At 38.4% G+C, this 26,661-nt stretch overlaps 1 protein-coding gene across 1 annotated transcript; it reads right to left on the bottom strand.

Annotated features, from left to right (window-relative positions):
• htra4 (HtrA serine peptidase 4) lies at positions 1 to 25,311 on the bottom strand. The gene is given in 11 exon segments (XM_053325600.1): positions 1 to 166; positions 4,633 to 4,728; positions 5,215 to 5,272; positions 5,369 to 5,483; positions 6,236 to 6,268; positions 6,391 to 6,585; positions 9,663 to 9,867; positions 9,966 to 10,065; positions 21,441 to 21,829; positions 24,608 to 24,663; positions 25,285 to 25,311. Coding segments are annotated over 11 exon segments (1,440 nt in total).
• Positions 25,312 to 26,661: the final 1,350 nt, after the last annotated feature.

Raw genomic sequence — 26,661 nt, 5'->3', positions numbered from 1 at the left:
TTAGTCCATTGCTTCAGGAATGATAGTTAGCATAACATCTCTATCCTTTCGTCTCACCACCACAGAGAATGCGGCGCCAGTGTGGACGGCCTCGCTCACTTCCTTCGTGGTCTGAATGGGCTGTCCATTGATGCCGATGATTACGTCGTGATCAATCATGCCAGCGCTGCGGAGAAAACAATGGCATACATTACTTACACATAAAGCCTTACATAAAGAGTCCCAACCTGTGTGGGTGCATCTTACACCCCTCTGGAAAACACCAAGCTCAGAGAGGTGGGGCGGGGCAAGACCTCCTGTGTGAGGTTCCTTCTGCCTGAAGGCAAGGCAAGACAAGACAAGCTTATTTGTGTGGCACATTTCAACAATAAGGTATGAAGCCCCCACCTTAAAATAAAAGATCAAGAATATGTTTGCACTGTCACTTTTAATGACAGCCTCCTCATTTACATAGTGAAGAAGAAATTAATTTTGTTTGGACACTTGATTTTTTTGCATCTGAAAAATTTGAACCCAACTCAATGCTCAACAATGCATTAGTGAGCTCTCGCTGCTTGACTGGATATTGGTTCACACCCAAATAGATTTTGCCTTAGCAATCCTGCAACTGTGTGCAGTATTAATTATTCATCAGGACAACTAATACTAAATGTTCATGATGCTTGGGACTTTTTATATTCTGAATTCACTGAAGTTATATGTTACATGCTCTCATGACAACTACAAAAGTCAAGGGAAGGTAAGGCATCTTCCCTGGTTAACTTCAGATCCTAAAAGTATTTTCAGGCAGAGGGGTAATTCATGGGCCACATTTCGAAAGTGCAATGGTCCTGCTGATGGAAAACTACAGACAGTTGAGAAATACAAGCAAAACTATGACCAGAAATGTCACCTCATCAGATAAGACCTAACAGTGTTATATTGCATGATCCACTTTTAGTTTCTCTAACCCTAACCCTAACCCTAATCAGCATTACTCTTCGGTCTGTTCTGCCATGATGCCTGATCCTTCTGTTGGTGGTGATTTTAACAATATACTGTCTCGTCACAGCTGTCGAGGTCCAGGTTACCATTAAGGATTTAAAAGTGAGTAGTGGTCCTGGTTAGATGGCACTGACACCAAATTTCTCAAATTATCGTGCCACATTTGTATGCAGCCTCTTTGTGATCTTTATGTCTATCTAATTGTAAAATACCTGCCATGTGGAAAAGTTTACATATCACTGCACTAAATACAGCAAAATACGTTGTCATTGACTGGTATTGCTGTCAGTGGTTAACCTGGCTAGAACTGGTTTTCTGACTTCTAAACTGGAAAGGCACAAACTTGGGTGTGATGTCACTCCCATCTCTGACTTCCGACTTCTGAAGTAAATGTAACACAGCTTATTTGCTCTGAATCTAATTAAAGTAATTTAACAGGTACAATTTTAAATGATTTGACCAAGATTTTTGATCTGGTTGACCGCTACTTGTGTTAGATAAACTTAACTCTATAAGTCTATCATGTAATGCTTTACGTTGACTCAATTCCTATCTTCATAACAGAAAATTATGTGTTGTCATACAAAAATGAGGTGTGCCTCAAGGCTCAACTCTTGATCCACTTCTCTTTTCCATTATTATTAATGACATCTCTTGGATTTATTGTGAATGTTATGTTCGACTTTACGCGGATGACACAGTAATATACACTTCTAAAACTCATTCATTTCAGATTGAATCAGCTTTGCAGTCTGACTTTAATATCATACAATGTTGGCTCACAGCTAATAACATACTAATTAATAAAACTAAATCTCACACTATAATTTTCTGTACTTGCCAAAGCATTAAATCAAAACCTAAAGCTTATTCATGTGTCATTGCCTGTCTTTATGGTACACCGCTGCAAAGAGTTAAACACATCAAGTACGTGGGCCTATGGCTCGACTCTGAACTTTCATTTGAGTGCCATATCAATCATATTGTGAATAAAATAAACTTCTGTAGGTGTTCTTTACTGATCCTGATCCAATTGTTTTCCCTTTACTGTTAGAAAGAAGATTGCCTCACAACTCATTTTACCAATATTGGATTATGCTAATGTTGTATATCAGGCTGCATCCAAAACTAATCTTCTTCCTCTCAATAGTTTATAATCGCCTATGCAGATTTGCTCTTGGTTGTCCTTTCATAACTCATCATTGTACAATATATAAAACTCTTAATGGGCCTGCTCCCATCATAGGAAAACATTGCCTGCAGTTCATTTTTAAATGTGTACATTTCAAGTACACTCACTATCTATTATGGTACCTTTCACCTCCAATTATCAATTGAGAAACTCTATACAGCTCTTTTTTCTGTTCCTGTGATCTTTAAGTGTATAGCTAAGAAAGCCGTTATGTTTAAAGCTCCATCTTATTGGAATAATCAACCTGATTTTGTATGTCGTATTTGATACTTTGTACTGTCTTTCTGTCTGTCATATTTGGTATCATTTATTGATCTTTTAGTTATTTAGCTTTCTGTTAAATGGTTTTTCTAATTGTGCTTGGTGTTATTTAGGACAACCTTGGGAGAGATGGTACCTCTCTCTCATCTCAAATGGTTATTCCTAATAAATAATTTACAACATCTTTCAAAAAAGCCTGTTGGCAGAACATCAAGACAGCAGGAGGTGGATTTCAGATGTTGTGTATGTGTTATACTATTTGATTGCAAGTGGGCGCTTGTCTAATTTTCTAAATTTTGTCAATGAAGAAGGATAAAAAATCATTGTAGGCCCTGATGGATAGAAGTTCAGGGTTTGTTAGCCTGTCAACAGTAGCAAACAAGCATGATGATGTCAGAGAAAACAGACCACGTTGCAGTCCTCAGTTCCAAATAAGTCTCTATTTATAGATGCCATAATGAACATGGAGGTTTGTTTTTCACCAGCTTTTCCACACTTTCTTTTTTCTCATCTGATCAGTGTGGCACTTCTCTGTGGAGATCTTTCCTTGCCAGAAACCACCTTCACCTTAGTGGTGCAATGGCGTCAATAGCATCTGTAATTTTAGAACTGAAATGATCTACAAGCGTATTGACTGTGACCAAAGAGAGGGCAGGTGTGGAAGAGAAAGACTGAGTAAATATTTCACTGATATTTCAGTGATATACTGTTTTGTTTGAACATGTAATAGACACAAGACGAATTAGAGAGGGCAACATCAGTCACCACAACCTTGAAATGTTCACTCATAAAACTGAAGCTGGGAGAGGTTGACACAATCAGAACAGCTGCAATGTTTCAATTAAAAACATAAAATCAAAATTGTGCTTGACAATAAAATCAATGATTAAAAATGTTTTTCCTACCAACAAGTTTCAAAAAAGCTAGATTCAGCGAGTTAAAAGTATTATCTGCTTGATTTTTAGCAACAGACTGTGGCTGACGAGGAATTGATGCACATTTTTTTAAGTGCAGACCTGGTTGGATGCTTCCTCTTTCTTAGTAGTATCAACATTATTTTTTATTACCTATCAAGACAGGAACTGAGAACACTCTTGGCACACTGAGCTACGGCTTTTCCTCCGAATATTAGTGAGTGCCTAAACATGCTCTCACTTTGCCCCAGGCAACATTTTCCAACAAAAAAACACCTCACTAGTTTAGTATCATACCTTGAAGCACGCACCAATGGGAGAAGAGGAATGTGTTTATTTTTTTAACAATGTAAAAAAAACATCTTTACTGCAAGATATAAAGGTTTGGTTGACTTTGGTGACTGAAACTGGCATGTGTTTGTACCAGTGACAGTTGTACAGTTTATGCAAGAGAGGAAATCCAATATAAAACAATGCATTAATCAATAATTCCTTTCTTAACAATGACCCAAATGACTGTAATGTCCATATATTTCTTCACTGTGATAAACCTATGTGAATTACCACCCAACTGAAACAGAAATCCTCCTTTTGTTTGGGTTTCATTGAAAACGTTGTGATAGAGCCAAAATTAGTGACTTGCTGGTGAACATAGTGGCGTATTAAGAAACTAAAGAGTCAGATTGAGAAGAATGGAGACCAAAATAGACCTAAATATATATATATATATATATATATATATATATCAGGTGGGCAGAGTTATAAATGTTGGATGAGTAAATAGACAAAAGTCTGCCAACATGTTTTTCTTTACCATTCATGAGTTGATACTATGTCAGAGGTTGTGCTTTCAGCTTGTTTCACTTTGCCCAGTAAAGAGATGTAGCCTTAAGCAATAATATGAATGTGTTCTTGTTTTAAAGTAGTTAAGCACAGTGGATTTATTAGAGCTTTTTCATTCTGAGTAAAGCTGCCTGCTACTGTTGCTCATGAGAGCAGCGAGAGTGAACCGAAACAGTAAAGTTTCAAAGCTAAAGATGCTTCAAAGCTCCGTAGAGCTGAGGGCAACTACTGAGTCTGATTATTCTCGTCTCCCCTCACTTTACATGTAGTCATTTGATCTGCTGAGATCAGTTAAGGTGAGGACCGTTCCATCATATGAGAGGTGGGTCTAATTTCCAGTCTAAACATGTTTTTCTTTTCTTATATCAATAACATACCATATGGTGTTATATTTTGCACTTATTTCTGAAAGTGCAGAGATTGTATCTTGACTCTTACCTGGATGCAGCTGATCCAGGGATTACCTCATAAATGTAAACCCCCGAGCTCACATCTGGAAATTCACTCTGTTGTGACTTTAGATCTCTGATCAAACTGGAGAAACACAAAAGGAAAATGGATTACAGAAATGTAGAAACTGTAATCTTGACATTTGAATTAATTTTACCTCTCACCCAAACTCTGCTGTTAATGCATATCTAACAATTAAAATAAAAATTAAAGCAAAGAATGAAATGCCTAACAATTTTGATTGATGGAATATAAGTACAATTCAAGGTTGAAACATCACTCATGAAGTGTGCAAGTTACTAAATGAAGCAATAATTCACATTTTCTGAAATATGCTTGTTTTCTTTCTTTTCATGAGTTTTATGAGAAGATGGATATCACTCTCTTAAATGACTGTGGTATTAAAAATATCATCTAACTCTCAGCAGGAAAGCAAGTATATATCTCAAGATGTGATTTTCTAATAGCTGCCTTATTATTTACCAATGCACAAGTGTTTATTAAAATGTATGTATGTCTTCAAACTAAATGTACATGTTCTGGAATTGAGCTCTTATGTTATTTACTCACGATGAGGAAAGCTGCAGCATCCGCACGCCCATATATTTCTTCTTTTGTGCTGCATTTCCTGAAAGCAAATGACCACATGCAGGAATATGATCATCATGTATCTAGTTGCTGTGATAAAACCAGAAGCAGTGGTTAAACATGAGATCCTGCTCACCATTAACTTGTCTGTTGTGGGATTCAGCAAGGAACTGACGTATTCTGTCCGCAGGAATTGCAAAAGAAATTCCTGCCGTCACTTTTAGGGTATTTATGCCAATGACATCTCCATCCTGTTAAACACAGAGTGGAAGGAGAGCCGTGAGACTGCTGTGAGTGTTCCATATTCATAGAGAAAGGAAAAAGCAGACCCTAACCCTGCCTCATTTTCTTCCAGTGCTCATAACATCAGTCTTAAGTCTATTATCTGTTACTTTCATTAACCAAAAAACCTCCAAAAACAACAGTGGTTATTGTAGTAACCTATCCATGTTTTCACAGTGAAGCACAATTTATCAAATATACCGTATGGAAAGTGTTCTCCTTTAGAATGAACTGCATTTTTAGGGAGCAGAAGCTGGAGGCAGTAACCTTGATAAATGAATGTACCATCTGTATGATTCTATTCTGCAGTAACAATGCAAAGGCCTCTATAATCAGGTCTTGTGCTAAAATACTGCGAGGGAGGCTTAATCTCAAACCTGAGGGAGCAGACTGGAGGCTGTGGGTATTAAATAAAACAAAATGATGACCTTAGTCCTCGCTGTCATAAATAAAACAAGAACCATCACCTACATAGCGGAGAGCATAACGAATATGCAAATGTCATGCTCTGCTGCACCATGCTTGTGGAGCAGCCTTTCTAACCATCTGAGATCAACACAGACCCAAGGCTCTTTCAAAAAAGGCCCAAAAACTCTATTCAGGAGGGTTTTTCATCTTATTACTATTTTCTTTATGTTGTGTGTTCTGTGTTTGTACTGCAGCACTTTGAGTGTCACTTTGAATCCCTTTATGCAAGATACAGTACACTAAATCCTCTTACCAAGTTGACAAGTGGACCACCAGAGTTGCCATACTGTGAATAAACAGAGCAACAAAAGAATTTTACTTACTCATTGTTGAATGAGAACAAAAAATGTCTGGATAGATCAAATGAAATGCAGAGTCAAGAAAGACAAAAGCATTGGTGTCACTGACATTAATGATGGCGTCAGTTTGGATGTAGTCCATGTCAGAGTCCTTGAAGCCAAGCTCCATGCCGTTGCGGTGGGCAGTGCTGATAATGCCGGTGGTGACTGTGTTCTGCAGGGAAAAGGGACTACCCACAGCTACCACAAACTCGCCAGGACGCAGGTCTGAGGACTGGCCAAGATGCAGGATAGGCAGGGGAGTCTGCAACAAAGAGCACACATAAGCCAGAAGATATGAGGGGTAACATAAGGTAAGAAATGCAAGCAAATATGTTATTCTGGGATCATTGAAGGTTAATTAGCTTACCTTGACACATTAACTATAGGTTGGTATAGATGAAATACAAGGTCAGCAAGACCACATATACCCAGCCAGTAGGCCCCACATGGGTTAAATGTGGGCTACTGAGTGGGCATGGGCCTGACCTGGGCAAATTTTGCAGGTTTCAGTAACATGGGCCCCACATGAGAACCCCACATGGGATGACAGGATGAGCCCCATAAGGGATGTAAGTGGGCTAAGCGGGCATGGGCATAAACAGGGCAAATTGTATTAGCCCCATATTGTTTCAGTAACATGGGTCCCACATGTGAAGCCCATGTGGGCTGGCTAAATGGATCCCACTTAGACCCCACACGGGCAAACATATGGGGCCTACATGGGTCTCACTCAGTTGGGCCCCACCTGAAACCCAATCAGAGCCCACTTGAAGCCCATGTGGGCAAACACAGGTGGGACCACCATAGAAACTGCAGACAAATCCACTTGAGACCCATATTTGCAGTCCAAATTGAACCCTTATGGGGCCCACATGGACATTCTTCCTTCTGCTTAATGAGACTTAATAATTGATAGCAGATGTCTTTTTGTTAACCAGAAGTACTGTTCTGCTTTCACAGTAGATTAAACTCAGATTTTCATAATAAAAACAGTCGTTGAGTACAGTTTTATGATGTACAAAAAAAGCCAACATTTGGGTGACCAGAAACAACAATGCTTGTTGTTAAAATGCTTAAAACAACTTATTCTGACGAGGAAGACCATGTAATATAGTTGTGAGCTCTGGAAAAGTAAGTAATTTGACCCAGAGTTGGGATTTGTTCTTTTAAATTGCAAATACCAAGGTCAAGAGTGAACATTGATTCTTTTAAGGCAATATAGACGAGAGGTACTTAAAATGCCATGAAATGGCAGCTACTGAGCTTGCATGTCTACATATCTATCACCATGACAACTGAGCAAACCGACCATGTGATCCAGTTGAAAGCTCTGCAACCATGACTTGGGATTGTTTTGTCAAAAGACATATGCTTACCTGACAAGCAACCATTTGTGGTATGAATAACTGTCCCCTCTAAGAAAGGAAGTAGTGTGATATTGTTATATCAATGCAGAATCTCTATAGGAAGGAGGTCAGGTTGGTTGGGAATACATTGTTTGACCCAACCTTTGATCCCAACCTTAATCAAGTAGTTTTAATTGGATTAAGATCTGAAAATGCCTTTTACAAATGTTTTTGTATAGGTTGTTTCAGAAGGTATGGACAGACAACCTGGGTAAGACCTCAGTGTACTCTTTTTGTACTATACTTAATGTCTGAGATCAGAAAGTGAAATGTTATTGTATAAAGCAGATACCTTATGTTACTGTTTTTGATATGGTATCAGTCATCCAGGTCATGGTTTATCCAGTCTTGTGATACCAGGCAATTGGATATCTCCACCTACTGAAGTCTAGGATTTCTAAATGCATGCTAGTTGATTGAATGGCAGTGAGAACAACTGTTAACAAACCTACAAACCTACACACCCTTACATTTCATCAAGGACCTGCCTTACCAAACATTATGCAGTATGCAGTCACCATAGCAAACTGCATGTCACTGCCCTAATATGAAGGACTGCTCTGAAGACTTTGGATTGATTCTGCAATGCATTAAAAAAAAAATGACTCTCTCATTGTCTCCACCCAGTTTTAACAACGAAACCACGGAGATAATCCTCTCTAAGACCGAAGCAAGAGACTGACCTCTGAGCCTATAGTATATCTAAAAGTATGAGGATGACAATTTGGAAATAAAGGAAATCTTTTGGATAAGAGGTAAAGCATCTTCAAGAATCTAAGTTAAGTACTTGAAGGATTTATCACTATAAACGTTGACTCTTAAAACAGTTTATTTTGCCCTGTTCATTAGTAAGGTTTACTTTCATCAGTGACATTATTTCTGTTAACAGCTCTGAATCTTAGAAATTATTGTGACACTTTAATTAGAATTCTGTTTTTTGTGTACCTGACCTGAATATTATATCATTTTCTAACAAGCCATGAGGACAGGTATACCTACTAACCTTTTGCTGTTAAAAGAAAACAATTTCTGGTTTATAACAGTTTGAATAAAGTCACTGGTATTGATTGCAGGTTCTCTACTTGAAACTTTATGTTCCTGAGACAAGCTCTATGTTGGAAATGCGTGCGTGTTTCCTTTATAAGCTTCATTCTATATGATTTTATCATGGGATTTGTTCAGTAAACCAAACTACACTTAGCCTCTCTAATACTAGGCTGAAACCGTTTACGTGTGGGGTAGGTTGGACAGTAATGCTCGGCCGAATTTATAGCCACATCTCCTGGGGCATGGAGCCTCATGTCAAGACAAATGTGCCTTTTAGGCAATCTTAAGAACCCCCTATACCAGGAATGTAACACATAGAGATATAGCCCTGTACAGCTGTCACTGCTCCCAGGCTGTTTTAAGACAAATTCCTTCACCTTTACAGCAGTCAAAGACAGAGAGACTCCTCTGGTTTACTTCTTGTGATCTAGACATATTCTTGTATTCAGATCAGTACTAAAAATGCTAATCATCTGCTTCATGCTGAGTGGAGTCTGACTGAAGTGGTTGGAAGTAGGGCCCATTCTACCATACAAAGCAGCTGGTTGTATAAGAGCATGTCTGAGCAGTGACATGTTTTATTCACAAGCACTGTTGCAAATACACAAAAAATAGCTGTGGCTTTGAATTTACTAGACATGACCAAATACACCCCCCCCCCCCCCCCCGGGGAATATCAGATGACAAAATGACCGTGTTAAGGAATAGTCTAATTCTGGTGGCCCTGGTGATGACTTTCTCCATGGAATATCTGCCCCACTTTCTGTGCAGGATTAAAAGACTTTGATGTTAGCCACTGATGACAAGCTGCCAGGCCAGAGGAAATTACAAGACAGAATTTAGACTCAGGCCCTTGGGGAGGTGAGTGAAAACACTGGTCACTCACGTCTGTCTCAATTTTGATGAGTGCAATGTCCATCTTCTGGTCCACGTCCTTGACTGTAGCGTCGTACTGGAAACCACTTTTCAGTTCTACTTTGATCCGCTGCTTGTTGTTGAGTACGTGGGCATTAGTGACGATCCAGCCATCTTCTGATACAATAAACCCAGAACCACTCGACACAGAGACCTCCTCATTGGAAAATGGCACTCTGGCAAGAGTGAGAAGAGAATTGTAAAATAAAAAGATAGTTTTAGATTCATAGAGACACACTGACACTTCTAATTTTCTAGCTTTGCTTAGTTTTACCTTTGGAAAAGGTCAAGATGCACCACAGCTGGAACAATTTTGTCCACCACATCTGCAATGAAGTTGAATTTGTAGCGCATGCTTCCTGGATGTTGCAGTCCTTTGAGGACACACAAAGACAAAGACAATAAGTTTCACATGATTAAAAAAAACAACGACTTATTAGCCACACTTGCAGCATTGCTCTAGGAATGACAGTGTTGATGGGCTGTCGGTCCAGACCGAAATATCTCAACATGTATAATGGATTACTATGATGTTTTGCAAACATGGAGGATTAATGCTAATGACTTTGGTTATCCCCTCACTTTTCCTGTGCACCACCAGGAGATTAAATATCTCTACAACTTTGACCATTGAGTAAGTAAGATAAGATGGTAAATGCTAACATCGACATGCTAGCTTGTTCACAAAGACAATCCTAGCATGCTGATGTTTAACAAGTATTTACCGTGTTGACCATCTTAGTTTAACATGTATCATGCTAAATCAAACACAAAGCACAGCTGAGGCTAATGAAAATGTTATCAATTTTGCAGGTATGTGGACAAATTAACATTTTGACCAGCTGGATAAAAGTAACAGGTTCACTTAAGTCCTAGCAATTCATCATAGCAATAGTTGTTTTTGGATATTTCACAATACAGCATTCAAGGATGATTTTGTCATACAAGCCCATGTGAGATTCATTTAATTGCATGCATGAAACTATTTATTCAGAATATCGTTGGGTGGAGTGACAAAATTTGGTACAGACATCCATGTTTCGAAGATGATGCTCCTTGATGATTTTGGGGGACTTTTAATCAAGTACCACCTTGAGTTTACCATTTTTTGGATTATAACATTTATTAAAAGCACACCTGGCATTTTGCATAATTTTTATTGTCAGTTTGCCATTTGTCATTAACTCATTTCACAGCCTGCTATTGCCTTCCAACCATTCAATAGTTTTCTGTCTCTCCCACCTGCAGCTATTACCAAACTCCCATCTGCATACCTGTCACCAATCCCCTAATCAGCTCCCTAGCATGTAGACTGGCCACTTTCCCTCATCTTCCCACCAAAGTGTGTGTTGTGTTATCATCTGGCCTTCTTTCTACTTGTTCCTGCCTGCTTGTTACAACTGTCTTTAGACCTTTTCCTGCCTACCTTATCCCTTTGCTTTGTTTGCCTGACCACCCACTGATAAACTACAAACACAGCTAACTTTGCTTTAAATTAAACTGCTTGTCTGTTAGTCATTTGTTTGAGTCCATTGTCTGCAAGACTGGTTTACAGAGCAGCTAATTTTTAGACTGATTAACTCAATGTGGATAGACTTTTTAATCTATTGTTCCTGCCTTGTCACTTTAAAATCTAGAATATATTGATTAGATGTGTACTTGGCGTAGATGCAAAAGAAAATACCAAAGTTAAATGGATAATTATCCATTCATTTCCTACAATGAGTAAAGACTTAACTCACTACCTCTCAGGCAAGTAGTGGCACATCATTGCTTTCTGGGTAATGGTTTCACTGAAATCATGGACTAAGTTGTATAAATAAACACAGATCAGATTATAGACCTCATGCTAAACCACCTATTTGTCTCTGCTGCCCATCCAACACATTCTTTCTATATTTGTTGTTTTTCCTAAAAGAGTAACTGGAAGGTCAGTCTTCAAACAGTTGGCTTGTACAGTTAGAGTTTCACTAAAACTGCAACCTGCTGTAGACACCTGTGTTGTACCACCTCAGGGCAGCGCAATCTCCCTCCTGATAATGTTTCACGTGATCCCTCTCCAGAAGCCCCCACATTTTCTCTGACTGATGTTGTGTTTACAAAACTGCATGAATAAACTTGTCAATGCAGAAACAGCCTTATATGCAAATGACATTGTTTCTATTGCCAAGAGCTACTTTGGCAGTACACCAACTATTCTTGCCCGTCAGAGAACTCGACTAACAAATCAACAATATCCTCTCCATTGGCAGGAGATCCTGTAGCTCTCTCTATCCTCTCAATTACAGTGTGCGGCCATGCCAGCTTGTACAATTGTGTACAACCCATCAGATGAATCCCACTTATACTCGCCGTGTCATCTAATCTGTTATTGAGGCTCCAAATTAAAAAAAAAAAAATGCAAATCTGCTTGTAGGATGCCAACCAGATTCCAGAAAGATTCACATTAGTTTCCATGACAGATGTGCATCATTACAAATGGATACCATGTTTTGTCCCAGAGAGCACCCTCTTAGTTGTGATATCTTGAGAAATTTGTTTTACTGCATTCACCAACCCGTTCAAGCCATCTCTACCAACCGGTCATGAAGAGGGGCCTTTCACGGTGGACTAACCATAGTTGTTGTTGCTGAAGTTTAATGCCAGGTAGTTTAAAATGACATTGGTCCATTACTGAAATAGCTCACACAAACAACTGTTGGATGGATTGCTATAAAAATTTTGTACAGACATTTACAGTGCCCAGAGGATGAATCTTGATTGCTTTAGTGATCCCTTGACTTTTCCTCAAGTGCCCCCAGCAGGGTTACATTTGAGGTGAAATGTTTTGTCAAATATTAGATAGACATGTGTCCTCCTTAGGGTAAATTTGATTAACTTTGTAGATCCCTTAGCTTTCCATCTTCCATGTAGGAAATGGTCATTTCTTTTATTTAAACAGCAACATAACTAATTCCAATTGAACCCTGTCTCGTGGAAATTGTGTTTCTATACTAGGTCAGTTTATTTGATGTTATAATGTAATTACATTCAGCATGATCTAGACAGCATTATGTTTCCTATGTATTTCCTGTTGAAAGTTAATAGTATATCAATGTAATTTCTAGAAGGCAGTTCTGTCCCATCAGCTTCAGCTGTACATTTGTGTGTAGTGCTAATTAGCAAACGTTAGCATGCTGAAACCATAGATTGACATCTCAACCATTTGCTCAAGGCTCATTTAAAAAGAGATTCATGTAACTGAATAGAAACATGATGTTTTCCCAGCAACCTCAAACAGAGTGAAGTAGTTAAAAATAAGTTTACTTAAGAGGTAACCAAAAGCCCAATTCAATCATTTTTCAAAGAGTATTTTAGATAAAAGAGAGATTTTGCTTCGACCCCAGAAGAGGCCAAGCACCTAAATAAAACTAGAATATGCTGAATTGCAACATAAGTACAGTTTTCCAGGGCTTTAACAAAACAGCCGAATCAGCCGAGGCTTTCAATATAATTAAGTAGTGAAAGCAGATATCAAACACAATGTTTACGAGCTTTTTGAGAAGATTGAAAATGAACACATGACCCTCTGTATGCAATCACAATAACTCAAATAACAGAAATAAACAAAACAGCCAATAAGGAAAGTGATCAGCTGTTCAAGGAGTCTCTGTTCTGTATTATGGTAGATGCAGGATAGTGTGCATTAGCTATAGGATGCTCTTTCTCTCTCACACACACACACAGAGAGACACACACATATCTTGCATCAAGCAGACAGAGAAGCTGAAGATATGTCACCATGTTTGACTTGTCTGTTCCTGATCACCGTGGTGACTGAGCAGGAGTAAAAGGTGATGAAATGTACTGACAGGCCTTTTTCACACTGCTATCTGCAAGTCACACAGCCACATTGTCCTGATTTGACCTTCTCTGCACTGGTAGTATGGGAGAGATTTTCTCATTTGAAGATAACTATTGTGTCTTGAAATTTCTTACACCCCTTGTATCTAGGTAGTTTAGGTTGTATCCATTCCTCCACTCAATACAATGTGAGTGAATGGCATTTTGTTTGTTGTGATCCGCCCAGATTTCAGTGGAACTGCTCTCTACCAAAGAACCCCCCCCATAAAAATGGTTTTGATTGGCGCTATTTCAATAGAAAGTACTTCCACTGAAAACAGTTCACAGTGTATCTATCAACTCCCTGGAAACAAGAACACACAAAGGGTAAATGAGGAAGTATGTTTTTCGTCAAAATTTGGGTAAACAGACCCTTTAACGTTAAATCTGATGCAAGTTTTGGCAGATTTCGGTGAGACCACTGCTGTGGCTTGTTATCAGCGTGTATTCTGTTGGGAACCCATTAAAAGAACATAAACCAACCACCATGTTAAACTAGAAATACACACATTATGTAACAATAAGTAGTATCAGTATTATGCCAGCTCAGTGGTAGCAGCTGTTGGTACATGATGATTTGCAGTCTTGGGGTTTTACTGTGGGACGTCATTGTAAATAACATATGTGTTAGGTTACGTTTGTGTAAGTAGACAGCTGGTTTTTGGTTTGATTTACATAAATGTTGAATAATTGATTACAATTGAATAGAATAGCATAGAAATAGTAACAGTGGTTACACAGTAGATACATTTAAAACTGTAGAGATGTCTGAAGAAAATCTTTCATCAGCATTCTGTGTTGTTTCTGAGCCTGACTGTCTTTTCATTGGTTTAACCCCCAACTCTCCAACTTTTAGGGCTGGACAATTAATCGAAAAATAAACGAAACCGACATTTAGAAACTCTAATCGACTTAATCTTGCTCATGTCAATTATTGCCATGACAGCAGAGGTTGCATATCTTTAAGGAATTTGAAAACTTGTCTCCAGTGATCATTTGAACCCAAACCATGATCTTTACATTGTTCTAATCAAGTAAACTAGACATTAACCACAGCGTCACACCTTCAAACATCTTTATTTTCACTTCCTAAAGATACTCATGTGTGAGGGCAGCAGTGGAAAATACTAAACAAGAGAAACATCATCAAGGGTGGACATAATCGTTTCGAGGTTAATCGTAATTAATCGTGATTTTAATTTTTTGCTATAATCACCCAGCCCTACCAACTTTACACCCTATCAATGATGATTTTTATGTTTTGCATCCAATGCCAACTTTTTAAAAAAAAATCTCACTTTCTTCAATATGTGAACATGGCAACTGTATGGTGAATAAACTATGGTTAGACTTGATTAAGGCTACCAAACATTGGGGCACTCTACCTTCTGCTCTGGCACATGCTTTATTTGAAAGACAGATAGGAAATATAACCCTTCCTTGTAAAGAATTGAAACAATGGTCACGTGCAACCTGGCTACATATTAATATCTAAACTTTTCAACCAAAAATATCCTTGTTTTAGTCTACTTCAACTCCTGAAGTAGAGTTTGCTGCATGAATGGAATTTAGAGATTATGAATGCACACTTTTGGTTTTCCCAAGTGGCTAAAGCAATCCCCATAACACTCTAGTTGGTTGTGATAGACAAAAACATGCATTTTTTATTAAGCTGCACCTATGATTAAAACAAGACCATACACCAGTCTTCCTCACAATAAATTGCTCACTCATATTACTTTTCTTTTTCATGGCGATGCATTGTGAGTATGTCATATCAATGCAGCAGTGGGGTAATTGGGGTGGTACCCTACTGCAGAGCCCATTTGTACAACTATCTCCATTTACAATCCAACTCTAATGTTCCTTGACAGAAATCATGTAATGCTCAGTGACCAGAAACACCAGAACTTTCAGTGAACATATGGCGTACATTTAATTAGCTGGGTTTCTATACTCTACTTTAGGATTTCAAAATGTACAGAAATGATTACATGGTCACATCCTGGCCTATAGTTTTCCTATGACTGCTATGACTAGTAACCATGCTTTATTAAAAAGCATCTCTGCAGCCTTTTTGCATACCTGCTTGTATAGGAAAGCAGTAAAAGGCGTAACACATGATGAATTCTTTCTCCTCGATGTTTGACGATGATAAGAAACTTCACATTATGAAAATGAATAGGACAGGACAGGAAAATGAAGAGGATATATTTGCACAGCAGTGTGTTGCAGGAATCCCCTCAGGAGAATTAAACACCATCACCGGAGAATTTGTGACTGCATTTTGTCTTGTTACTCATTCTGAGCATGAATATGCAGAGGACTGGAGGCGCACTAACTCAAGCTTTCCGCAGAGATACATATTCTAGATATATATCATTCTCATCCAGTTTTACACAGTCTACAGAATGTCTTATTAGCTTCTTGAGTCAAATTGGATAGCACAGGTGATGATGAGTGTTCTGCAGGGGGGTTTTCAAGTGGCACACACTGAGGAAATACAATAGTCTATGTCATATTTAACTCTTAATCTGTGTGGGGAATGTTTACATAGTGATGCTTTTACAGAAACACCGTTCATTCAGTCCTGGGTCTTGACGCAGTGTGTTTGGTCACAGAGGAGCATCGCTGGATTTTAAAGGCACTCTGATCATTAAGTGTTGTACTTTTATGAGTTTAGGAGGACTCACAAGAGACAGATTTTTTTTAAAGTTAAAAATAAATATATACATTTAAAAAAACACCCCCCCCCCAACAAAAACAAACAAAAACAAAACAAAACAAAACAGCCTGAGTTTTAGCCTCTCATATGGACCAAGCTCCTAAAACACTGGATCCTACATTTCCCATAATGCCCTAACCCTAACCCTAACCCACACAAACATCCATGTCTATCAGACTTCACACCCTGACAAAATGTATAGTGACATTTCAGGAGTTACTTTCTAAGGCTTGACAAAGCTCCTCCAGAGTCACAGATGCTCCACTCTGAGACTTTTTTGTAACTCACACAGGATCAACACAATCTATCAGCTAGCACTCGACGTAGTAAAAAAATGTTATAGCCGCTGGTGTTTACTAAGTTTCAGGAGTGGCAATCAGATAATTTTGCCCTCAGAATTGTTTTACTACTGTGTGGAGGCCCAACAGTTTGGATTGGAATGATGAACTGATAACAAAGCCCGGAGGTAAAGTACGCTGCTCTCCGTGTCTTTCATTTTTCCATGTGCAGAGGCTAACTTTTCTTCTGATGACTCTGTGACTGAGTAGAGTCGTTTGACTTGAGTGCAGCCGTCATGGAGGGGGGGGGGGGGGCATTCGCGGGCCAAACCCCGCCAAATGAGTTATTGCACCCCAACCAACCCCCTTGCACACCAAGCCATGTAGCGTTGTGTTTTATTCATTTATATTTATCATATTTATGTCATACTTAGGTCTTTTTTAAATCACGACTTTTATCCAGGCCTATTCATTTTAGATTGTTATTTACTCATCTCAATTTACACTATTTTTTCTTGTCTTTTAAGGTAAACAATATCACTTTCACACTTTCACACTTGTATTATCAAAAAGGGATTCTTTTTGCTAAATATTTTTGTAAAATGAAATCATTAAAAAAAATACAAGATAAGGAGAAAACACACATCTGTTGGTCATATATGTGTATGGTCAAATTTGGGGAGGTATGCATATTGGTTCAATTTGTTGTTATTACATCAAGATAAGTACATACAGTGAGAAAGTCAGATGCTGTTAATACTTGTGAGAGAAAGATAATGAATTTAACCAATTATCTATGTTTAGTATCACAACTGGCAGCATTTCGGCAGTCCAGCACCAACCAGAGGTCTCTGACACTAGGCACCTTTGTGATTGTGGGCTTCCTTAACTGGAAAAATACTGTGAAGAGAAAGAGAGAGGGAGAGAGCAGGGATTTCATACACATAAATCTTCAAAGTAGCACCTCTCATGTTGTGAACTGGAGCGGGAGAGGCGTGTCAATACTGGAAAGGAGATTTCAACACTTGTCAATGCAGACCGGCTACGAAAGGACAGGTATTACATTTGCTCTCTGAGATTTGTGGTGGAAAACCAGTGAAAACCAGCTGCCTTTACAAGGGAAGATGGAGAGTTTTTGATAACATGTCTGTGTGTGTGTGTGTGTGTGTGTGTGTGTGTGTGTGTGTGTGTGTGTGTGTGTGTGTGTGTGTGAGAGAAACCCCAGACTGGGTTTGCCCATAGGTTATATTATGTGCAGTGTGCGTGTGTGTGTGTGAAAGAGTGTTGGTTGTTGATGACAAATTCATATTATCAAGCATTTACATCACAGATTGAGTCCATGAGCTGACGCTGACTCCTCTCGCCTCTTTCCAGTCATTTTGCCTGTGCACAATATGACCAAAAACTGAGTCATTGGGGCTGAATCCTACAGGGGTACCTCTACTGCATTACCCCTCTTCCTGCCAGTAATAACCACGGTAACCCAGTCAGCATTCATCTCAACACAGTAAGCACGCAACAATAATTTGATTGTGTGATGGAAACGTTCCAGTGCCCCCCTGACTTTGTGTATGATACACAGAGGATTGGGTCGTGTTTGATGTGCAGCTGTTTTAATACCTGTGCAGACAAATGGATGAATTTTGGTATCCCATAAATGGAAATGAACTGCACACAATTGACTTGGCTAGAAGCCTGGGTAAAGGATATGCAGCCAGGTACCTGAAGCCCTGGCACACAGCTGTCAATAAATACACAGCACCAGAGCATGAGTGAGAAAAAGAGGACCTACACAGTCAATAATAAGATGTTTAAATGGCTGGAGAGGGATATAACTGACAGGGGTGGCATGTCTTGATTTAAGATGTGACATCTTTTTTTAACACAGGTCATAATAAATGTGTTTAAATACACAGAGGAACCACAGTGAATGGAAGCATAACTTTCACAAACTCCACAGGGTACATTTTTAGTAAAACTAGCAAAATACCACAATGTAATGTAATTGTCTTACAAGTAAAAGTCATACATCCAAAATTGTTCTATTATATTCAAAAGATACATTAAGTACTATCTGTTAAATGTATTTAAAGTATGGAAAGTGAATGTCTAATTATGGAGTGGCCTGTCATATACTTCTAGGTAAATGTAACTATATTTCATAAAGTCAGCTCCTGTAAGTTACAGTAAACATAGTGATGTAAAAGGTATTCAAATTGTCTTCAGATATACAGAAAAGTAGAAGTATAAAGTAGGAGACAATGGAAATACAAGTACAGGTGCCTCCAATTTGTACTTAAACACAGTTCTTGGTTAATGTACTCAGTTACATCACTGCCAGAGACACCACAGTGCCACCAAAATGATACCATTACTGTATCACTGCTAGGTCACAATACATGTGTATATATGTAAAAATGAAATAAAAGTGCAAATATGACTTGTGATCATTATTTGTGATATATTTATCATACCAGCTCTTTTAAACCTAATGCATGGTCAGATGTCCTCAGATAAGGGATCATTGGGTCAGTTTAGGTCTATGATCTCAAATGTGTTCATTTCAACTCATTTTAAACTAAAAGTTACATTGTTTTTCATATATCACATAACAATCTAGTAATTCTCATTCTCATTTTTCTCTTCAGTTACAGTCTAGTTTGTATTGGTACTATACTTGGAATGGCAAACGTTGGACATGTCACTTATTTACTTACTAGACTACTTTCTTCAAACTATTTCAGTGTCTCAGCTTGCTTCATAACTACTTGAGAGCAGCAGCAGATGGTGTTCAGCTGACTGGTGTGAGACATGTTCCTGTGCAGCTGGTAGTTTATCAGCTCTTGTAACAAAGATCAGCTGCACACAGATTTGCCATCTTGTTTGTGTGATGATTTTATACCTAACCATAAATACTCTTTTACTTTTTAATTATTTATTATTACTAATTCATTTTTTAATTCATTTTTGCCAAGTCATAATTTTAAGTTGTCAAATTAGGGTGAGCTATTCCACAGTGTTTGCATGTGTCCCATCTCAACTGTAAAGCACCTCCTGTATAAATATAGGCTTTCCCTGGTTGGATATCATTGACCTCAGCCATAGCTGTTAGTAGATAACTACAAGCAGGCACCTTCAGCAATATTTTATTTTTAATCAGATGTGAAGTTTTGTTGTTCACATTTTTGCATAGCACTGTTTGATAACTTTTCATTATAATATATAGATAATATCATTATTACTATACTAATAACTTTACTTATACAGCGCCTTTCAAAATAAAAATACAAAGTGCTTTACAATAAAAACAAATAATGCAAGTAAAAGATCCAAATAGTAAAAATATAATGCAAGTTAAGAAAAAAGCAGTGCGATAAAAGTGAGTCTTATGAAGAGATTTAATATAATATTTGCCTGACTGAGATCTCCAGGCAGGGAGTTCCATAGCTGAGGGGCCCAAACAACAGAGGCCCAGTCCCCTCTGGTAACATGTTGAGATTTTGGAACCAACAGTAGGACCCTGCTGGAGGATCTCAGCCAGTGATCAGGCTCATAAGGAGTCAGCAATTCATAAATATAAACAGGAGCCTGACTTTCCAGTGCTTTAAAAATCAATGAAGGGCAGCAAAGATTGGTCATTTCTCTTACAAGCTTTTAAAAGCCTGGCTGGAACATTTGGTACCAACTGTAATCATTGTATGTTTTCTGCTGCTGATGCCAGAATAAAGTGCATTATAATAATCATGTCTGGAAGTGCTAAAAGCATAGATGACCTTTTCTTAGTCTGCAGATAAAAGAAATGACCTGATTTTCGTTAATTGTCTCAATTGGGCAAAGCCGGATTGCAGTACTTTGGTCACCTGGGCATCAAAAGACGGAACAGAGTGAAAAATAAGGTTGTGGGCTTCTTTGCAAATGTTACTAGATAAAAATCCCAAACTAGAGGAGAGACTGTTAACACTGCTAGTGCTGGGGCCAGAGGGGAAGATTATAATAACTGGCAATAAAATGGGCCTACTATTATAAGTAGTATGCTATTTGTAACCTAGATGTAGAAAAAGTATCTATAATAAAGTAATGTTAATAGCATTAGCCTAAACGAAGACCCAGTAAAATAAAGTGTATGATAGAGAATATGCCAACAATATTAATCCATAAATTTGCTTATCAAATAGTTTCATAGGCTATTGTTAAACAACTTAACCCTTACTGTTCATATTCTGACTCATAATTAGTCTCTACACCAATTCACATTCATACATTCACCATCAGTCATTCATAAATGTTGCCCTGTTGCCCATAAAGTTGGAATAAAATATTTCTGACCTCTTTCCATGAAATGATTGTGACAATGTGATTCATTATTGACAGATGAAGTGTATATTTGTCAAAACTTTATTAATCAATCTCTTCCAAACATATCACAATGAATGATTTTTTTATTTTATCGTCTTGATAAACAGGTCAAATTTCCAGCTGCCCATATAGGCTATTTAAAAAAAAAAAAAAAAAAAAAAAAAGTGAACTGTGGGTCACATTAGGAAAAAATAGGGTTAAAAGAAATGTGTAGCCTATATTGTGTTTTTACAGTTTTCAAATGTAAAAATGGGTTTAATTCGACCATAACCAAGTTGCTCCAAATATGTAATATAAAGTAATGCGTTACGTTACTTAATTAAGACTGAAAGACGTCCCAACACTGACCCTAACCAATGTGTAAGGCCTGCACAGATAATAATAATAATGATAATTACTTTATTTATATATAGATTTCAACCTTGACTTTGAAGTTTAACATAGCTAAAATATGTATAAAAAGTCAGACAGACAGAAAGAAAGTGAAATAAAAATGTGCACAGCTCACCTGATTCACATCGACCCCTCTGGATCAAAATGACCGCTGCAGTCTCTCCTAGCTCGGCCCTCCTGTTCTCGGCTGTCAGGCGGCAGATGCTGGGGTAAGTCCTGCCGTCGCTGCCGCACACCGGACCAGATGTGGAGCAGACGCACGAACCCTGGAGCTTCTTCCCAGGGACCGAGTCACACCTCAGCCCTTCCCCGCAGGAGAGCCCGCTTCTACCGCCGCACTCTTCACCCTCCCCGGCCGCACACACCACACAACATCCACACCTGTCCTTCACCTGGCCGTAGTAACAGGCCTGAGGCAGGACCGGGCACTGAGCAGCATCACACACCTGCGGGCACGCGTGTCTTTTTCTCAGCAGGCCTGCGTGAACTGCGGAGAAGAGGAGGCTGAAATACGCCACAAAATTCATCCTGAAGTCACAACAGTGTTCCTCTGCTCATAAGTGTATGCTGCTATGTGTGGTCCCTGTCACTGATAAGAGTTCAGTTTACACCAGCAAGGTAATGTCAGCACTACTGTTCACCTGGAGACCTGTAATCATCCATTATCAACATGCTGGTACTAGATTCTCCTCCATGTGTAGCTGTGTCATTATGTAACCAGTGGAATGCACGTGTTGAGTTCTTTTGAGTTTCTCAGTTTAAGCAGTGGCATTTCAAACTGTGTGAACCACAGGGCCAATTATAATAGGCATTTACAGCATGTTCTATATGGTGCATATAATTATTATATTCTGCATAAACAAAAAGACTTAGAATGTTTTTTGGTGTTGACAAGGCACACCACCTTAAATGACTTTATCCATACACTTTATCATTATGTGTCACATTCACCATTAACCCCAAATTACAGAGCTACAGAGATTCTTATGAGCTGATATGAGCACGTTTTTAACAAATGTGCACCACACAGTAACTGCATGGCTGGATATACCATACAAGGCAATCTGGGCAAGTGCCCAGTGGCCCTTGAGCAGAATGGGGCCCTTTTCTGTCAGGCTCTACAGATATATGACACAAAGCTTGTTCTCTTGATGTTAATAATTGTGGTCACTGTCAGAAACCTTGTGTCCAATACAAAATATGGAGTTATGATGTTTCCACCTGACAGCAGTGTTATCCAATTGGAATGAGCTTCAGTCCCCATGGGACCCTATGGGGGTGCTAATGTAGCCTTGAGTAACTACACAGGTAATTAAAAACAATATTAAACAGTGTGAAGATGCTTTAAAGCTGCACTAATCAATATTTCTTTTAAATGAAAATGGATCAAATGGTTATGGTTATGGCCTGCAAGTTTCCTAATTGGTTCAGTCTCGCTGTTCTGGTCAGGTTTGTTTCCAAGAGCAGCAGGGAGCTGTGTTTTCAGTCCACCGTACACTACCTGCCCAGCATCAAAAAACAGACAATGTTAGCCAAAGGGAGGCAAATATTAGAGTTACATTCTAGGTAGCCAGAAACATAACTCCAAATGAATGCTAATGTGGTACCATGTCTGTTTGATGTGTCAATAGGCAAGTGCTTGTTAAACATTTTTGTCATTGCCACTTTAAGATGATCAAATGAATTAATGCAGGGTTAAGAAGAAGAAAAGCATGTATTTTAAAGCATATGTAACTACATATATTACAGTATTTTCTGCCTATGTAGGATAAAAGCTGGAAATCTGGACAGGGGAACCCACAGCACAGCTCTGCTTTTTTTCCTGGCCAACACGCTGTCACGCTCCGTTTGGCAGATTTTCCTCTAAATTGGACCTGGTGGCTGATAATGTAAAGCACATTGTTGAGGCTATTAATCTTTTTTAACAGTGTCATTTATTTATTTTAATTACACCGAGCACTCCAAATGAATGGGCTAATGATCTCCTGATGTTATGTGTTGCACCTTGAAAAGCCTAACCAGTAATATTTAGTTTGAGGTATATTCAATTTGAAAGGTGCATCACAAACATTACTGACCTTTACCAGCATCACAACAAAATAAGTTCATCATAGTCTGTGCATTGAAAAGACATGTCAATCAATTTGAGCTTCCCAGTGCTGTTTTGGTGCCTCTTTTTCTTTTCCTTTTTTTTTTTACTAGGATTACTGCTCAGGCAGCTAACAGAAGGAGGTAGTGAAGGGTCAGAGCCACAACAGCCTGAGAACATATGCTGCTCCAAATATTATTGCTCCTCTGCAGCTATAATGGATGACAGAGGGAAGCTGGGCAAAGAACAAGCTTGTGTCAACAGTATTGAGCTCTGCATTCATTTATACTACAGCTTACCTTCGGTGTAACCCTATTGCCTGAAATGATGGGCCTTCTGCCATTTAAAACAGTGTTCATTTATCTCTTATGATTACCTGGGGGCAAAACAACCAGCTGAAAACACAAACTATTATCTCCTTTTAAAAATATGTTGAACATGTTAATAAGTAGCTGTCTTTCAGGCCTCTCTAATGACTCTAAGTCTAATATTGATTCTGCTTTTGGATCTGTAGTGGATATTTCCTCCTCTATCATAACCAGCTAGTTACTCGTTTTGTCTGTCTGTTGATTGGCTGTCTGCTGGGAAAGTAAACTAAGTTTTTTTGCTGACAGCAGCTGTCTGCTGCTTGCCTGCTGCAGGAAATATGCTGAGGAGATAGGTGAAAAAGAAAGTTGTGTGAGGGAAAACTAAAAACAATGAGACCTGTTTAAATCCCACACACAGGTGCTTTAAAGGTGCAGTGTGTAGACTTTAGTGGCATGTACTGTAGCAGAACAGACTTGGCAAAAATGGAAGATAATATTTATAAGTATGTTGTAATTAGTGTGTAATCACCTGGAAATAAGAATTGCTGTGTTTTCGTTACCTGAGAATGAGTCCTTTATATCTACATAGGGAGCGGGTCCTCTTCCACAGAGGCCATGATGCATTGCCATGTTTCTACAGTAGCCCAGAATGGACAAACTAAAACCTGGCTCTAGAGAGGGACTTTTTTGGCAAGACTACCATAGATTCTCCTACACGCTTACATGGAGAGTGGGAACCTCACCGATAAATGCCACTAAATCCTACACACTGCACCTTTAAATTGCTACCAACCAATAAGGAATGCATGGAATGTAAAGTATGTATTATTATCTTATGTATTTTATTAAAGTAAATCACATTGTTCCTGATCATTTAAATCATGCTTTGTGATGCTTTTCTTTATAACCAGGGGACATGCCAGAAGTAGCAAAACCAGGTTGTGAGAAATCTTAAATACCTGTTAAGGTACCTATTTAAGTATTCAAACAGGTGACAGCTGGTAATGGATTGGACAGAATGATACCTCATACCAATAATATAACTGATGTTTTTCTGTCATTATTTTTGGGGGTATTTGAATGGGTTCAAGGGAACAAAAGCATAATTTTTTAATATTATGTCCTACTCACCAGAACATGGCATTCTTTACCTTTATGTCCCAACACATATTTATAAGTGATAATCAGCCATTCTGATGACGTGTTACATGAGTTTAACATAGTTTTTCTTTTTATGTGCTTTCCTGTGGAAACATTATAACTGCCTTTTTCAGGTACACTCTCATTATTAATACCTAAAGTTTACTTGAGATCTGAGACAGAATCTTCAAAAGATGCAGGTTTCCGAACAACTTTTTTTTAAAGGATTTTTATAACATACAAATCTCAGTTGGTTTTCCTTTGAAACGCTTTTTCAGTCACACTTTCAACACTTTTCTGTATCCAAGTTGAGTTCTTCAGAAGATGCAGGTTTCACTCTACATTACTCATCTCCTGATCTTCTTTGTTTGGGCTTTTAGATGCCGTAATTAACTGTCCACTCTGATTATGACTGAGAGAATAGCTATCTATCGATCAGGCGCCAGCATCTCCCTCACCGAAATTACACCTGTTGGAAGGCAGTGCTTTTGTTTGATCCACAGATGGAATTCATTTGATGCTATTTCTTGAAAGTTGTTAAATACTAACTGTGTTTGACTTACCCATGTCATCCTTAACGGACATCTCAGAGAAGTCCAAAGCAACCTTTGATCATATCCTGCTGTTTGGTAATGTAGACAGACACTGAAATCTTAAGTATACTGAAATCTAATTTATACACTAAGGCTTTCATAATGTCAATGAAAGTTGAGAGGATCCTTAATATCCATTTATAGTGCTTTTAGCATAGTGAATAGACAATATGTCAACAGAAATTAAAAAACATAGACAGCGGGATTTTTTGTTATAACTGAATAAGAGATGCCGAGTAAATCATTTTTAAAATTAGTATAACTCAAAATAGATCCACACATTAACAGTCTCATTACATTTTTGATAACACTAGCCAGAGGTAAACATATGGGCCTGATATTGGTTTTTTGATATGATGGATATGATGCAGTTTGATTGATTACATGTTAATTGCATAAGCGATCAATACGCTGGTCATATACAGCAAGCTCTTATCATGAAATGATTCTAATGCAGCACAATGATCAATATCTTATAAGTATGTGTGAGTGAGTAATTAAGTTGATGATGCTGATATTATGTTGCTGTTACTCTACTAGAATGTGTCTCCCAGTCAGAAAAAATACAACTTCTGGGAGCAGTTATAACATTTTGGTAGTTTTATGGCGTGGGTATAATCAAATCTAACTGACTACAAGATTTAATCAAGCCTGTTTACAGTTGTTGCTAGCCAAAATCAACATTAGCCTAGTAGCCTGGTTCCAGACCTCTAAATTGCTGCACACAACTCGTATGTGTCCTATATTTCTGGTCCAAAGCTAATATGGTTCTCCAGGTGAAAAAAACAAACCACTAATCAGGGTGTTGGTTGTAGTTGGCAATAAGAATGAGGACATGATCTTCCTACATCCATGGAAAATAGCGGCAAGAGAATGGCCACAAAAAGTGTAGATGAGATGAACATGGAGTAGCTGAACAGGCTGTTGACTTACAGAAATGACTTTCATCAATATTTTACCATGAACAATTTATCCTGTGGCTATGTGTAATGTTAAAGGTCTTGCTCTCAGTAACAAACCTACGGAGAATTCTGTGACTTTGCATTTCCTCTCAGCTCTATGGAGCGTTTTAGTATCTTTTATCCTCTTTGTTTTGGTTTACTGTTTGCTGTTTAGTCTCACAGATCTTATCAATTCTTTTCGCAGCCATGAAAGGCAGCATTTCTGAGCAAAAAGTTCTGATAAACCCACTATACATACCTGCCG

This window comes from Scomber japonicus, chromosome 9, assembly GCF_027409825.1.
Source record: "Scomber japonicus isolate fScoJap1 chromosome 9, fScoJap1.pri, whole genome shotgun sequence".
NCBI lineage: Eukaryota > Metazoa > Chordata > Actinopteri > Scombriformes > Scombridae > Scomber > Scomber japonicus.
Note: the sequence above shows the minus strand (reverse complement) of the source record. Positions and strands in the feature narration are given on the sequence as shown.